This window comes from Blennius ocellaris, assembly GCF_963422515.1.
Source record: "Blennius ocellaris genome assembly, chromosome: 11".
In the NCBI taxonomy this organism is placed as follows: Eukaryota; Metazoa; Chordata; class Actinopteri; order Blenniiformes; family Blenniidae; genus Blennius; species Blennius ocellaris.
The window spans coordinates 17,799,764-17,815,726 of NC_137660.1; the positions used below are offsets into that span (position 1 = coordinate 17,799,764).

Consider the following 15,963-nt stretch of genomic DNA (forward strand, 5'->3'; position numbering starts at 1 on the left):
CGGTTCCCGTAGCATTGTTTGAGTCCATCAGCTACTTTTCGGGGGGGGGGGGGGGTCCTCTGGCCGTGACCCTCACATTAACTTACAACAAAGTACCCATGCTGGAGCACAGTTCATCTCACTCTGAACCGTGGGACAAAAGCAGAGCAAAAAAAAAAAAGAAGAAGAAAAAAACCTGTATGGGTCAAATGAAAGGAAAAGAAACCCAAGAATCTATTCAAAATCTTGACTGAGCCGTATTGTATTTGAACATTGAAACATTCAGTAGCTTTGAATGCTTTTCTGAGGGACACGTTTTCTTCTTTCTTTGATCTCCAACATATCACATATTTGCCGATGTTTGTCTCGATTTGTCACTCACATGGTGACCTTGCAATTGTCGAAGTCACCTGTCCAACAAATGTGTCTGTGAGCTTTGACTTCCAAACCAAGACGTAATGCCAGAAAAGCAGCCTGAAAGCACATGAGCGTGCTTTAAATATGAAAGACAAAATTGTGTTCAGGGCGTGGATGCTTCCATTTTCATTGGTCCAGGTTTTTAGTCGATTCCCCACACAGATCATCTCAGACCAGCTCATTTAGCTTCTCTGCATTTCAACAATTTTTTTTTGTTTTAAATTTCTGGATAATGTAAGATGCAACCAGGGTACAGCATTATTTGTTCCTGCATTTTCTGGGTAATCAGCATGTATGAAGACTAAAAGGGCAAAAGGCTTTACCATGTCATGTACAGTATAGTGTAGTGGGTGAGGGTGCTGCTGCTCACTGAACTGACCTAAAATGATACCCTGATGACAATCATATTTCTGTATTTCATTGTGTGTATTTTGCTGAACTTGTGTTGGCACAAATCTTCACTGTGGTGTGTTGCTTCTCTGATTCTGGAGTTGCACTCACAGAACTTAGAAAGGAGTCGGCGGTGATACCCTGTCTGTACCTCCCAGGTCTGCTGAGAGCAGAGGGCTTGTGTGCCGTGTGCTAAGGCTGCTTATTCATGGATGACAGGGAGTTGGGTTAGTAATTCATCCAGAACGGCCTAAAATGGGCAGACGAGGCCTTCCTCCTCCTGTACATTAACTCCAAATGTTTCATCCTGTGTGAATACTACTGCTACATCAGATTCAGACTGGCTTGGATTGGGAGGTCAATTTTCTCTGCATTATTTTTCCTTATTAATCATTGAAAATAAATCATAATAATAATAATAAAGAAAGAAATAGATGGAACTTAAAACTCTAAAAAATTATTTTTTTTTTTTTTTAAACAGATCACCGTAAATGTAAAGGAGAATATATAAAAGGTACTTTTGAGTAAAAATTAAAGTTGGCACAGAGTCGGAGAGGAGTAATGCGTTTCTTTGTGGATGTCAACAGCCCATCATCTTATGATGTGAAAAACCCGAGTATTCAACCAAAAAGGATTACGGTACTGAGCGACGGTAGCGTGAAAGTTAGTGGGACGCACAATGTCGGTCAAGCTCAGGCAACATCTCTGCCCATAAAGCTTTGCTTAGAAGAAAAAAATGGAGAAAATGCTACACAGACCAATGAGACCAACGACCCTCTTAAAACGATCCCTCCCCTCCCACATACTATATTTTCCTCAAGTGATAGATATATAATTTAAGCAGGGATGGATATATGTACTGAATGTTAAACTGTTGGGGACTGAAGCTGTCCACAGAATATTTATTGATTTCATCACTGTTTTGTTTGTCCTGTCGCGATGGTTTTGAACTTGAGCCAGTTTGTACAGCACATCACAAATCATCTGACTGAGACATACTGAACACGTCTTGTACCTTTTGCACCACAGAATATATTGGATATATTGTAAATAGATAATATAGATTTATTCTGAAAAAGTGATTGGTTTGCCCAGTGTGTGTATCTACGTATGTATTTGTACAGAGAAAATATAGTTTAAAAGAAAAAGAATAATATAGTTATTATAGTTATTATTCGCATTTAATATCAGGCGGTGTCCTAAATGCTACTGTTATGAAAGGAAGAAAACAGGCAGCTTTTATAGAATACACCCCAGGTACAATAGAAACAAAACACTGACATTATTACAGATTTACATTCATTGTTAAACTACCATGTCATGTTACTACAGTATTACTAAGAGAAGGTTATGTCACCTGTTAAGGTGTGTAAAGGGCTATGCTGTATAGATGAACACATGCAGTAAATTATAAGTTGTACACAAACACACAATCACACAGATATGCAGTCACCAACATGCAGTATATACACATGTATAAGTGAGGACACACACACACACACACACACACACACACACACACACACACACACACACACACACACACACACACACACACACACACACACACACACACACACACACACACACACACACACACACACACACACACACACACACACACACACACACACAGACACACTCACACAGCTGCCAAAGCAACAACAAGTTTAGCTTAGATTTTCCTTAGAAACTGCTTGATTTCTCAAGTCAGCAACCCCTCTTTGTTTCCTGTAAACTCTTGACTGACTTGTACAAAACCGCATGATACTTTTGTTTCTGTTTTGGCTTCGTTTTTTTGATATTCTGTTTAATTTACAGTACACGGGAGGAGTCTGATTCTATATTTGTATCATTATTGTCAGGGCATGTTGGGTTGATTGATGTCACTACCCCCCTCTCTCTCTCTCTCTCTCTCTCTCTCTCTCTCTCTCTCTCTCTCTCTCTCCCCCTCCCTCCTTTTCTGCCCGTACCCCCTGCCTTCTCCGGTTGTCATGGAGACACCAATCTGCATCCTCACTGTGGAGCACTGTCATTAATCTTTGCACCCTCATAATATTTCTAAAAAGGAGATTTCTTAAAGATCAACATGTTTACTAATGGAATTTCTAATTTTTCTGTTTGAAGAGAATGAAAGAATAAAGTAGTTTTTACTCTCTGTCTGCGTCTTGTGTGCGGCAACATCAATAATGTCTCCACGGTGCCTGCGTCCGTGCCATTCGCTGCCTTTCTAATGGATGCATTTGCACCAGGTGCACGAGGACAGTGGAGGAATGAACGTGCTCTATGGGTAATCAGTCTGTGCCAATGTTCTAGTGTTATCCACATATATTGTATCCAAGCACATTAATTAGTGAATAAGGCCAACGTCAAGCCAATAGTGAATGTATTCTGAATGTCACATTTATGCATTGGTGTCAATCTGACTGTGAGCTTATATATAAAGATTAGATCGTTTACTGGGTGCAAAACATAAAGACTGCAATTTTGATTTGCACAAGTTAAATTTCTTTTGCTCAAGTTTTGAGATAATGCAACCATCAGGGTCACTTTTGCACTTCCTGGGGCTGGCTGATGCTTTGCCAAAGCAAAATTGCAGTGATTAAATCTTAAAATCTTGGATAAAGCACTATGAGATGGATGGATTGGATATTAGATAGAAATATTCTGAAAACCTTTTTCTTAGGTTTTTAGCAGAAAGTAATAATAATAAATGTTTTTTTTTAAATGTGGTAGTTTATTATTAAAATCAACATTGAGCATTATGAATGGCCACAGCGACGAGAAGATGTTTGCATTCTCTTAGCTATATACATTTAATGTTCCTTTTGAGCTATAATGTACTTCATTTAAATACTGTATGTGTACTGTAGATAATTCTGATATAAGGTATGAAGTGAACCATAGTAGATGTGCAAGCTGGAAATGTATTAGTACATTCAATCGTATCTGCTGAGATAAACAAGGAACTGATGGGAACAATCTCATGCGTGGATTCTGAATATCAAGGCAAGAAAAATGCAAGTTACTTTTATTTTTGCAAATCACACTTGAGAAGGAATAAACAACACCAAAGAGAGTTACAATGGGACTGAAAAAAAAAAACAATACCATTTTGGCTGAATAAATTATCTTAAAAAACATAGATGACATCAACATTATAAAGTAATCATATTGCACGGTGAAATCTATTTGTACAAAGTACCTGTAGGACTCAGAGATGTGACAGAGCTTTCACAGTCAGCTCCTTCTTTCTCCTTTTACCCTGTCGTTCCCGAAGGTCCCTGTCCCTGCCCTCCTTTTTTGTTTCTCCTACTGCCGTTTAGAAACAAGTGGACAAGAGGTGCGATAAATACAGGACTGCGTCTGAGAATAGGGTTCAAAGTGAAGTGACAAAGTCTCAGTCAACAGACGATTCATCTGCTCTTCGCTCAACAGTTTAACTCCGCTCGGTGGAGGTCGAACTGTCCAGGGTCTGCGCACATGCAATGTGCCGAGGAACCCCGGAAAATACTCGGGCAGGTGTCCATAGGTCAGTCTTCTACATAGTGGTCTCCTCCCACTCCAGTTCAACATCACCTTGAACACCAGAATAGAGTATAAGTGTTTGAGTGTGTGCAATTGCATTTGTGTGTGTGTGTGTGTGTGTGTGTGTGTGTGTGTGTGTGTGTGTGTGTGTGTGTGTGTGTGTGTGTGTGTGTGTGTGTGTGTGTGTGTGTGTGCGTGCGTGTGTGTAACTGTTGTTTACCCTCCATGGCATCCAGGGAATCCATCTTCTCCAGAGCAGAATAGCTGACAAACCAGATGGACTGGCTGTTGCCTTTGTTGTTCAGAAGTTCCAGTGTACTTTGGTGCAGGAAGATGTACTGGGCCTTAACAACACACACAATTTGTGCTGAGTGATTCAAGCCACTCCAAAGTTTGTAATGATTTCACACTTAAGTGGTAGCAGTAAAATGAAGTGTCATCAAAAAAAACAAAAAACTAACTTGAATATCAATAAAAAAGTGAATTATGTGCACTCTAAACCTGTGATTGTGATGATTATTTTGAAAGAAGCAGGAAAAACTTTTGATCTGAATGAATATTTGAATAGATTTTGATACTGTATTTTTGATTTACATAAAAAAAGATGAATGTTGAAAGATTAAAATAAATGCATGTGCAAACTTTTTTTTATATATTCAATTATATTGCAAGCACTTGTAATATTCTGCAAACGTTGCAAAAGCCTCAGTATAAAGTGATTCTAACCAGAACTGATACGTTATTTTTTTTTTACACCTTAGTTTTACAACTATTGTGTTTGAGAATTCAACCACAGACTAAGGTGTGACTTATAAATATTATTTTCAATCTTCATGCTACAACAGCCACAGTTATGGAAGTATTTGCTCAAAGATTCATTTATTCATTGAAAAGTTGTTCCCCTTGAGAATACATCAAAGCTTCTTGGCCATCGACCATCCCGTTTTATTAATATTTCCCTGCCTGATTCAGCAAACTCTCTTCCAAAAACTTCAACATGAATAATTAAAAAATTTTTTTTACTGACGTGACCTGTGACATATGACTACTTATGGCCAAATAAAGCTGCACTAAAAGCAAACACGTCGCCTCTGATGTGGCTGCCCGCCTCTGGATTTGTTCTTTTGGAATAGTTTCTTGCTGTCAGTTGGAAGTGTGGAGATACGCATTTTCAAAGCATAAACAGCTGCCAGACTTCAAGAAATAATGAAAACATCTCCAGTTAGTTATCAAGGAGGGTATTTGTTTCCGGGTGAGACATAATCGTGCAGACGATGTTCTTCTTGCACTCTGTACTCTGGGGTACAGAACTTTTTCAAACAAAACTTAAAACGTAGCACGTGGCATTAATCTGAGTTGACAGTCATCAGTGTAAATTTACCTCTCAGTGTGTTAAAGATGGCAGTCTTGCTTTAGTGACAATTTAGAATACATTTATTTGATGCGTTTTGTTCCGCCTGCTGGTGACGTAGCTTTAATCACATCAAGAGGAATAATGTTGTCCCCCATAGCAACGACAATAATTCACTTGACAAGCTCATTATGCTTGTCATTTATGGTCTTTCTATTGTGACATATAGCTGCAAAGCAGAACAAAGTGCCTCTGCCTGAAAAGGTAGCCGGTTGAAGTGTCTGCAGCAACGTCTACAAGTTCATGAACAAGCAAATCCGAATGGTGTGTTCCTGCATTATACTAATGGGCTGGCGTGGCTCATTGGAGATTTTTTGAGGACCAGCTCCTGTAAAACACTGCAGGCTTAAAACCCGACACGTGGACACGAAAAAAAGTGCAGTGCATCTCAAAATAATAAAAAAATGATCCAGAGAATGAGCACAGGCACCAGGCAGAGGATCCCAGCAGGCAATGAGACACAGCAGTCGACAAGTAATCACTGGGGTAATTTTAGGAAAGGTTCACGCCGTTTCAAAAGGGGAATCCTGCTCCAAATTTTCTTTTAATCCACATCCAAGTCATTCCCTTTTGGTAATTTCGAAATTTTTCCAAATATTTTCTCATGAGGACGGGATCACAGAGGGGCAAGAAGTAAAAAGTAGGACAACTGCACTGCCATTTGTGAGTCTTTGATGATTCTTAAGTGTGCTGGAACAACTCAAGATAAAATACAGTTTTTCCCTTTTGTTTATTCTCTCTCGGTTATGAGATTCAAGAATACAATCTAAAATATGTCACTTTCTCCAGTGTGAACTCACTAGATTCTGTACCATACACATCCTCTCGCTGCGCAGCTCAGCCACCAGACCGTAAATATCCACAAAGTCGTGATCTCGGACGTGCTGAATGAGGTGATCCAGAGCGATAAACACGCCAGTTCTTCCCACACCAGCACTGAGGAAACACAAAACAAAAAAAACTCAATTCAACTGCATATCAACAACAAACATCTTATTTGTCGGTGTAGCTAAAGAAGAGGATGCATTTTATTGATGTAATTTGGAATCAAACCACATCAAATGAACAATATTCTCGTGGACAATGCTCATATATTCAGTGATATGAGATTTTACTACTAGAGGTACTCACATCCTTTATTTAAGTAGATGTACAGATAGTTGTGCAAAAGAAGACTTAAATGTACTAGAGGATACATGGAAAAATAAATATTTACCATATTTAAATAACACAAAATGCATTTTTTTAAAAAAGCATTCTAAAAGATCTTTGGTGGGTGTGTTGGGGTTCATATCCACATGTTATGACTAGTGATGGACTGCCAAGTCTATCAGATACACCATCTTAATCGTAAAGAAAGACACAATTCATTACTCAGCTTGTATCATAGTTTTAATTAGATAAATTTTTTTTTTTTTAAACAGGAGAACTGGCTGGGCTTTAAAAACACTATGGATTGAACTACCACAGATCAAAAATAATTAGTCTTAAACTCTGCTCATTCAGTATCAATAACTGTTACAGTCAGATCCCTTTTTCCTTTTACTGTAATACTGAATCTGTAGAGTTTGAAACAACTAAAGAACCAGTCTGAACAATGTAAGGGCATGGGAAGTACGTGTTTGTTTTCAATAGTGGCGAGTAAAAGAAAAACTCACTGGAAAAATAAAAAAATTCAAATACAGTAGAGATCTCAGTTACAGTATAGAATTACTAACACTTTATTTGCCATCTCTGAGCGATGCCATACCTGCAGTGGACCGCTATGGTGGTGTTGTCGTGCCGGTGTGCTCGTACAGCTCGAACAAACTTGATGAGTGTGCTGCAGGACTCAGGAACGCCGTGCTCCGGCCACGATGTGTAGTTGAAGTGACGAACCAAGATGTAGTGCCCATGCTATACAGAGAAATTAATATAACTCATATAACTGTGGACTCACAGTACAATCTTTTTTTCCCTCTTTTTTTTAAAATGGGTGTGCATCATGATAATTGATGTGAAGAACAATGTTTGTTTTTTTTTATTTTTTATTTCTAAATATCTTGAATACTATTACTGCTAGTACTAATCATAATTATGGGAATAATTTATAATCCCTTCTAGTTCCAAAGGTTGGTATAAGCTACGAGTAAAAGTTATTTTATATTCACCAAACACATTTTCGCAGTCACAATCGCAGTTATTCATTAGTTTCTAAATCAAGGAATCATTGATGCTGCACAGACTGAAATGCCACCATGAGGCTTATTAGTCATTTGAAATACCCGTTGTCCTGCAAATCACATTAAATAAATGCACAATTAGGTGCAACTTGTAAAAATACAGTGATTTACCTTTAAAAAAGCTGACTACACTGGAAATGTCAGGGTTTGTTTTTTTTGTTTTGTTTAGTTTTTTCAAAGAAAGACCATGTGTAAGGATGTTCTGATTTACTTAAAAATTTAATTTAGATTTATTTTCCCCAAGTAAAACAAACAAACAAATAAATAAATGTAGATTTCTTTAATAATTTTAAGATTTTGCAATTTAAAAATTACAATAGGTGCAATTGCTTATGGACTGACAAGTAGCAAATCATAATAAATAATAGAGCTGCTATTGAATGTTTCTCCTGATGAATTTGACATTGTGCTGTGGGCACATGCACAGTTCACATGTGATTTGCGCTGTGTGAGTGTGCACTTATATGACTGGTGAGTGTGTGCTCATTGCTGTGACGGTATTCACCCCACACCTTTTCCACTTTCAGTGTTCTGACTGTCCAGTCAGGAAGGACCTCCTCTGACACTTTTGAGATGAGAATGTCACTAAACACTGACATTGGTTTGTTGTCCTCAGGCCAGTACTTGTGACACCGAATCTGAAATGTCACACACGCAAACACACACACACACACAGACATAAACTTACGTCACATCTTCATAGCAGATACAACCTTCCTGGGAATAAAGCCCAAAATTGAGCCTGCACTCTAAATGCCGGCACCAGTGGTGTTTCATAGTTTCATAACAGCTTCAAATCTCTCATGACGCACCCTGCCCTTCTCATAACACTGTGTGAGCATGGCGATGGTGCGAGTTCCCGTTTCCCAGATCATCCTCCAAAAATCAGCCACTGTGCCGGGAAGAGGACCTTGAGTAGCTATAAACTCATTAGGACACAAGTAGCCCTGCAAAGATGGAAAATAAAATGAAAAAACAAAATAGAACAAAACAGTGAGGCTTGTATGCAACTTCCATCTGCCCATTTATCCCTCCATCCATCCATCCATCCATCCTATATCTTTCCTTCAGCCACGGGACAGAGATCATTTAGCTGCTCTTCTCCTAGACTCTGGAGTATACTCCCAAAAGACATCCAGACAGCAACTTCCATTTTCGACCCAATCTACCTATCAGTCAAACTAGATGGGACCATTTCCGGTAGACAACTGGCTGTGAGGGAGGTGGTAGTTGTGGGTTGATTTCTCTTGGAAAGAGTAAAGTGTCTGGCTGCTCCCATTGAGGTGTTTCCACAGCAGGTAATTGCCAAATGCACTTGAGACTTAGTAGATTAGTGGTTATACTATAAATGCCCTTTTGTTCACTCAAGGTCAAGACGAGTTGATATTTTTTAAGAGGAACTCAGTTTTTATTAATCGAAAGCAACAAATGATTAAATGTAGATTTCAAAATCATAAATGGGACAAATGCAACAGTTGCACACTTTAATTATTAAACTATAATGAGCCCACATCAGCAAATGCCCACAACCTTTACAAACTATGACAACATAATTGTGTTTTCGGTGCAGGTACTCACAGAGACGAAGCTCGCATTGATGTAGTCTGAGCCTGCAGTGCCCGGTTCTGATAACAGCTTCACTCGGTTGTTATTGTCTAGACACAATACGGTGATAAAAGTGTGGTTCAGTTTTAACTGTGTCGTACACAAACCATACTCTGGCAAAATCCACATGCAGATTACAGCACAAAACTCCCCCCCCCAAACAATTATAGTCTACTGTAGATATAGTGTAGCCCTGAAAAGCTCATTTTCAGTCGGACCACATACAAGGTTTGATGTTCGGGAACCGATTCTTGGACTTGTTCCAGGGAAGGTCAGCATCGGTGGTGGCCAAATCCTGCAGCAGCTTTGGGAGCTCCTGCAGTGATGCATTATAACACATTAGTATTCACACAAACACGTGCATAGAGATAAAGTTTGGAGACGCTATTCATAACAGCAGGACGTAAAATTCTGGACCTCGAGTGAACGATCTATCAGGGGGGGGGGGAAATGCCTTCAGTTGACTCTTCCACAAACAAGCTTAAAAATAAAAGGCATAAAAATAAAAGGCATTTATACATAAATGATGTACTGTGTATCATTTAGAACAAGCCACGTTTACATTAGCATTTGCAAGCTGCTGCTCTCTTGTATGTCTTTTTTTTTTGGTCCCAATTTATCTCCTCTCCAAATACTTGGCTTCATTTTATTGTATAGCTCTTACTTTTGCATTTATCAGAAGCTGGACTTGAATCTATCAACCAGCAGCTCCTTCATGCTTGACTGTATTTGTATATTGCAGGCAATCTTCTGTTATTTCATCAGTATTTAAAAGCTTTGTAGGTTTGATAAACTTTACTCCAAGTTGTGGGAAAACACTCACAGAAAACTCCTCCTGGAACTTGGCATTGTCATTGGCACACAGATCCTCTACATGCTGCAGAAAAGACTTCTTGTTGACAGGCCTGGCACCGAGGGGAGAAATACAATGAATGTAAGAAACAGCGAAGTAAAAAAAAACAAAAACAAAAAAAAACGTACACCACAATAATATGCTATTTTCTGTAAAGTTATTCACGGGTGCAAGTAATTCTACAGGACAGAACATGCTTATTTATTGCGGCAGCTACTGTGTGAATACACATATATTGTTATGCGGGGGGACTTACTTGAGAGATTTCCTGTAGCTGAGCAACCTGCACAAAAATAGATAGAAAAACAGAAATCGACCAAAATAAACAAATTAACTCAACAATAATCACACCCCACTGCAGAAGGTACACAGCAACGTATGCTTCAACAAAGGGCTGTTTTAAGAGAGTTATTTTACAAAGAAGCATTTTGTAATCGGTTCCACTTTGATTAAACACCACGGCAGACTTTGAAGCTTTCTCTAAAGGAATACGTAAGCAGTGCCATCAATGGTATGTGGCTCTTCCTCTGTGGGTGCTGTTTCTTTGCAGCTCTACAACATGTAGCTATGGAGAGCCCCAGCTATTGATGAGTTCACTACTTGCTCCCTCCAAGTAGTTTTCAAATTAGGACTTTAATAAACATGAAAATGGTCTTAAGCAGAGGAGTGTCACCAACATGCTGCACTCTCTGCTTGTGGAGATGGAAAATGAAGGAGCTGCAGGTAAAACATTTTAGATTCACTCAAAGGCAAACCACAAGAGCATTTCTAAGTAGCCCAGATGGATAATTTGATGCAGACCTTAATGGATAACATGATGGCCCATGAAGACATGGCAGAGGAAGCAGGGGACATGCAAACAGCTATACATTAACAAGAACCACGCAGGCAAAAAGCCGAACTTACTGGATGACATAAATCTCTTTCCGTCTAAAGAAGAAGGAAGAATACCTGGTGGAAGAAAAATTGGGAGAAAAACAAAGCTCAAGCAAGTAAATGCAGGTGCCAGCATGCAGGAAACATTGCAAGTGACAAGAGAATGTTTGTTATTTCAGCATAAGCTCTGCAAAAAGAGGGTACTTATAAAGATATATGTTTATACTGTCCAAATTAGAGACAATTCAAGTCAACTGAAAGCAAAGAAGAAACTGTGTCAGGAAATTGAATGTAATGTGTTAGCAATGTGAGGCTTGACCAGGGGGACCACGCCTGTCACGCAATAACCCCATGAATCCAGGACGTGAATGAGTCTTCACATTTTACTAGTTCAAAAGAGCGAAGAGAAAACTCATCTCAGAAAGTGCCTTTTTTTCAGTTTATAGGAAATTAGTTAACAGAATCTAAACATTTTTTTTTCTAAGTTACATATTTCCAGCCTGCCAGAAGAAATAACTTTCATTTATTTAGCTTCTCTGATGAAGATTTTATGCTTTTAATGTTTGTGTTCATCCTCTTCCTCTTGAAGACGACAACATTTTCCACCTACATAGACTATTTTTGGCTGCTTTTTATTTTTTTTTGTCTTGTCACTACGTGGGTGACAGTATTCTTCAGATGATGAGGATGGAAGGTGTGCAGATACTCATACAATATGCTTAGTGAGTGTTTCAGTTGCTTTTATAAGGATTAATTCAACAATCACTTCTCCATCCGCTGGTCACATTGACGACAGCGAGCTGACACTTTAGATATACCATAAGTTCAGATATCAATCATTTGGCTTAACAACCTGCTCTACCCACTGATTGTTTTGATATAACTATCTTGAATAGAACAACCAGGGCAAATAACTGCGCTGTGTGAATGCTGTTGATCTTGTTTTCCCTAAAATGTGGTAGGTATTCAATAGCACTGTGTGTTTGTGTCTGTGCATGTTACAAATGTGTGGGAAAGTGGTGACCGTAATGACCAGGATATGGATGGAAGGCTCCATTTCACTGCTTTCTGGTAGTTTTTAAGGTTCTTGGTATCATGAATTATTTAGGAGCCGTGGTTGTGAGGAGTATGTATTCCAAATCACAAATCCTTGTTTCTCATGTTATAAGCTTTTCTTTCTTAGATATTCTCACTTAGTCTGGGCCATCAGTGATCGTGACGACACAAAAACAAACGTTAAACATGTCACTGTCTCTCACCTGAAAAAACCCCCGTCGTTTTTGAGGGTAGAGGAGCTTGCAGCATTTTTTTTTTTTGTTTCAGTGCACTAGTTTGTGGCAGACATGAAAAAAGAGAATAGCTCGATGCTAAATTTGTAGGTGAGGATGGTTGGAGAAAAGCAGACAGGATGACTTGTCTGTTCTGCAGAGAACTGAAGATAAATTATAAAGTCACAACGGTGCTGTGTGTGTCTGCGTCTTAGTGCTGCTGCTTCTATTTTCTGCACAAACTCCAAAACACTTGAAGATTTTTGTGCTGACAGGGGAACACATTAAGTTGGCTGCGGTGAAGAGATTTTTTTTTTTTCTCTCTTGTTGACTTAGATTTAAAATCTTGTCTGGAGCAGCTAAATCAAGCGTGAAGTCATGTAGTGTGCGCTGCGCTTCAGCTGCCAAAACTGGGTGCGTTGTTTTTTTTGGCAAAGGGACACTTTTAGATTAAAATGAACACAGACTTACCGGTTGAGTTTTTCCTGTTTCAGCTCCAGATCTGCTACCGCAATCAGCTGATCCAGCTTACATTTGGTCTCTATGATCTCTGCCTTTCTGGGTGAATAAGTCCCACCCTCCTTCTTACGCTGATGAATCCTGACATGTCAATAAAACATACAGATGACTAATGGTACAAAAGCAGAGTTGAATACATGAAAAAAGAAACCAATTCATTTTTGAAGCTGAAGCGCAACATTAGCCATATTTGCACATCATTTCATATTTGAGGTGTTATGTACACCTAAACATGGTAATGTTGGACAGATGCCTTTTGGCAACTTACTTGACTGAGCCACAGATGATGATGATCAGTAACACGGCCAAGAAAAAAGACAGAAGGACACCCAGAATGATCTGCTCTTCTCTGGTCAACAGGCCATCGACTAAACCGTAAAAGATTCAACATTGAACACAAACACAACTCTGTTGTCTTTTTATTGTAGAATTTAAATTCGCAATTTGCTGTAATCATACCTGCTGTTCTGACATGGTCCGAGTATTCAGAGTCTGTGTATTGGCCATTGACGTTAGTAGCTCTGAACTTAAACCTGTTGGCATAAAATAACGGTTCACACATTGTTAGGCAAGCATTTGAAGATGGCTGCAAGGTTGCATGTGAGCGCATGTGATGCACTCACACATAGACAGTGTTCTGCTTGAGAGGTCCGTTGCAGAAATGATCGGTGTTGTTCTCCTCCATACAGGTTTCGTTTTCCCCAATCACATAAGTCGCTGCTGCCGCGTGGCCTTGCCTCATCAGTGAGAGGTTGTCAGCAGACACATCCCGCACAGCTCTGACGTGTGCGTTCATTCGTGTTGCCCCGTCCCCCAGAAAGCACTGTGGGTTAGGAAACCCTGCGTCGGTCAGGTAAGGAGCAGGACGGTGAAAAAATGCATTCTTCCAGTTGGTCAGGTTCGCGATATCCTTCACTGTGACAGGATGAAAGTTGGAAAGAAAAGAATTTGCAGTTTACGTTGCTGCAGAATGTTAGCTTAAATTTAGTCATATGAAGCTGAGCAAAAAGTGACATACTGTATAACGTGAATTTACTCCAGGCTTAAAACACCCCCAAAAAAACAAGACTTAAGTCTATTCAAGTAAAAGAGATGCCTGTCAATGTATTTTAAAAGTCATACCCCCTGACTCGGCCACGATGACCTGAATTTTTGTGATTGGCCCATTGTCGTCACTATAGAAACAGGCAGGCATGCGGATGGTGATACTCCTGTGGGTTACCATGGCAACCCCTCCTTGGCCCATTACTGCCTGGGGTCTCTGGGCTGGCTTTGCTGGGGCTGAAATACACAGATGTGCGCACGCAGAGAAGTACAGGAGAAAGAAATACACGCACGCACACATGCATGCACGCACACACATACACACACAAGCACACACGTATAAGATAGGGAGAAGAGAGATGCTGTCAGGTGAGTGATGCCGTCTCAATTAATTACATTAAGATATAAAACTGGAAATTGCTAATCTACCTAGACAACAGTAATAATCTCGCTGAGTTTTTGTTCATTTGCTGTGTCAGTGCGAGCCTGCATTCTGATTTCTTATACTGTGTCGTGGCAGCTCTCGTTTTCACTCTCATGCTGCATTGCTTTTTAACAAGAAAAGAAAAAAAGAGAAGCATCACACACTGTTAAAGAGGACAAATGAGAAAGATGGGCTCCTACCTTTGATCCCTGTTGTTATCTGGACATGTGGGCTGGGTGGGCTCCGACCAGCACCGTTTCTTGCTGAAATCTACAGACGAACAAAAGGAAGCAAGGAGGACGCACACGAAGAAAGCACAGGAAGAAAGTGAAGCAGCAGAGACGACAGGTGGAAGGGTTTGATTATCTGGCTCTTATCAGGAGTGTCTATGTGTTTCATCTGTGATTGTGTAATAAAAGTGTGTTCTTCACCTGTATGCTGTAGGTGTGTCCTCCTTTAAGGCCTCCGATAATAGCAACCAGTGTGTTGTTGTCTCTTCTTATGATATTGAGGGTAATGTTCTTGACCAGCTGATCGTTTTCATACACGTACACAAAGTAGTCCGTGATGTTTCCATTGGGTTCCTCTGGAGGGTTGAACATCACTGTCACCATGTTTACGTCTTCTGGGATAACTGAGACGCTCACATTTTTGGGAGGATCTTTAGGCTCTAAGGACACAATGAAACAAAAGCATTATTCCGTTTCTATTTACAGACCATCTATTTATCGACCGACATCTAGAGCACACAGTGTGGACTTACCCTCTTCAAGTGTTTTAAACTCAATAGGCCCGATGGCTTTTCCATCACTGCCAGCCTGCTCCAGTGGACCAGTGAAGGCTGTGATTGTCACAGAGTAACGAGTGAAAGCAACCAAGTCAGGCACAACAACTGTAGTCAACTCTCCTGGCCGCCGGACAGTTGTCCTGTTCATACTAGGACCTTCGACCTAACAAATTAGGAGAATTCAACAAAACATTAAATGCATGTTTGATGCAAGCTATTGTCTGTATTGTCATCTGCTGTTGAAATACTTTTGTCGTTTAAAAAACTCTGAACTTTATGATCAGCACTGAGAACATCCAACTGTGCTCTATGCTTCATTGGTGACATGTTTGTATTTGTCACAAATTGAAGTTGTTGAGGCGACCTGCACGAGATATGAAGTTGGTCCAGAGAGAACAGCTGGAGCGTCCCAAGCAATGTGAAGGCTGTTGGCAGAAGGGGTCACTTTTAGGTTGCGGGGAGGAGCATCAGGATCTGTGTTAGAAGCAAATAGATATATATATATAAATAAACAAATAGATAAATACATGCTTTTTCTCTAAAGCAGTTACTCAAACTGGAGTCTTTCTAAAGTAAAACACAAAAGGCCCTTTATCATGAACGGGTCATTAGTTGAGGGGGGTCACTTATAACATTTTAC

General features: G+C 39.7%; 2 protein-coding genes across 2 annotated transcripts in view; one reads left to right on the forward strand and one right to left on the reverse strand.

Moving 5' to 3' along the window:
• Positions 1-22, forward strand: part of iqsec3b (IQ motif and Sec7 domain ArfGEF 3b) — a gene marked incomplete at both ends in the record, with an annotated part of 31,354 nt that extends 31,332 nt beyond the window's left edge. Inside the window, one exon of the mRNA XM_080505248.1 lies at positions 1-22. This exon is cut by the window's left edge and continues 398 nt beyond it. Within this exon, the coding sequence (XP_080361374.1) occupies positions 1-22 (22 nt within the window).
• A 4,088-nt stretch (positions 23-4,110) lies between these two features.
• The window catches only part of ptprq (protein tyrosine phosphatase receptor type Q), a gene marked incomplete at its 5' end in the record, with an annotated part of 37,616 nt that continues 25,763 nt past the window's right edge, over positions 4,111-15,963 (reverse strand). The window contains 20 exons of the mRNA XM_080504726.1: positions 4,111-4,365; positions 4,535-4,658; positions 6,526-6,661; positions 7,476-7,621; positions 8,460-8,585; positions 8,760-8,894; positions 9,526-9,602; positions 9,778-9,868; positions 10,376-10,457; positions 10,662-10,688; positions 11,312-11,356; positions 13,021-13,149; positions 13,337-13,436; positions 13,528-13,601; positions 13,692-13,983; positions 14,191-14,349; positions 14,737-14,806; positions 14,968-15,206; positions 15,300-15,486; positions 15,688-15,797. Of these exons, the coding sequence (XP_080360852.1) occupies positions 4,328-4,365; positions 4,535-4,658; positions 6,526-6,661; positions 7,476-7,621; positions 8,460-8,585; positions 8,760-8,894; positions 9,526-9,602; positions 9,778-9,868; positions 10,376-10,457; positions 10,662-10,688; positions 11,312-11,356; positions 13,021-13,149; positions 13,337-13,436; positions 13,528-13,601; positions 13,692-13,983; positions 14,191-14,349; positions 14,737-14,806; positions 14,968-15,206; positions 15,300-15,486; positions 15,688-15,797 (2,387 nt within the window). The 3' untranslated portion in view covers positions 4,111-4,327. The remainder of the gene's footprint in view (positions 4,366-4,534; positions 4,659-6,525; positions 6,662-7,475; positions 7,622-8,459; positions 8,586-8,759; positions 8,895-9,525; positions 9,603-9,777; positions 9,869-10,375; positions 10,458-10,661; positions 10,689-11,311; positions 11,357-13,020; positions 13,150-13,336; positions 13,437-13,527; positions 13,602-13,691; positions 13,984-14,190; positions 14,350-14,736; positions 14,807-14,967; positions 15,207-15,299; positions 15,487-15,687; positions 15,798-15,963) is intronic.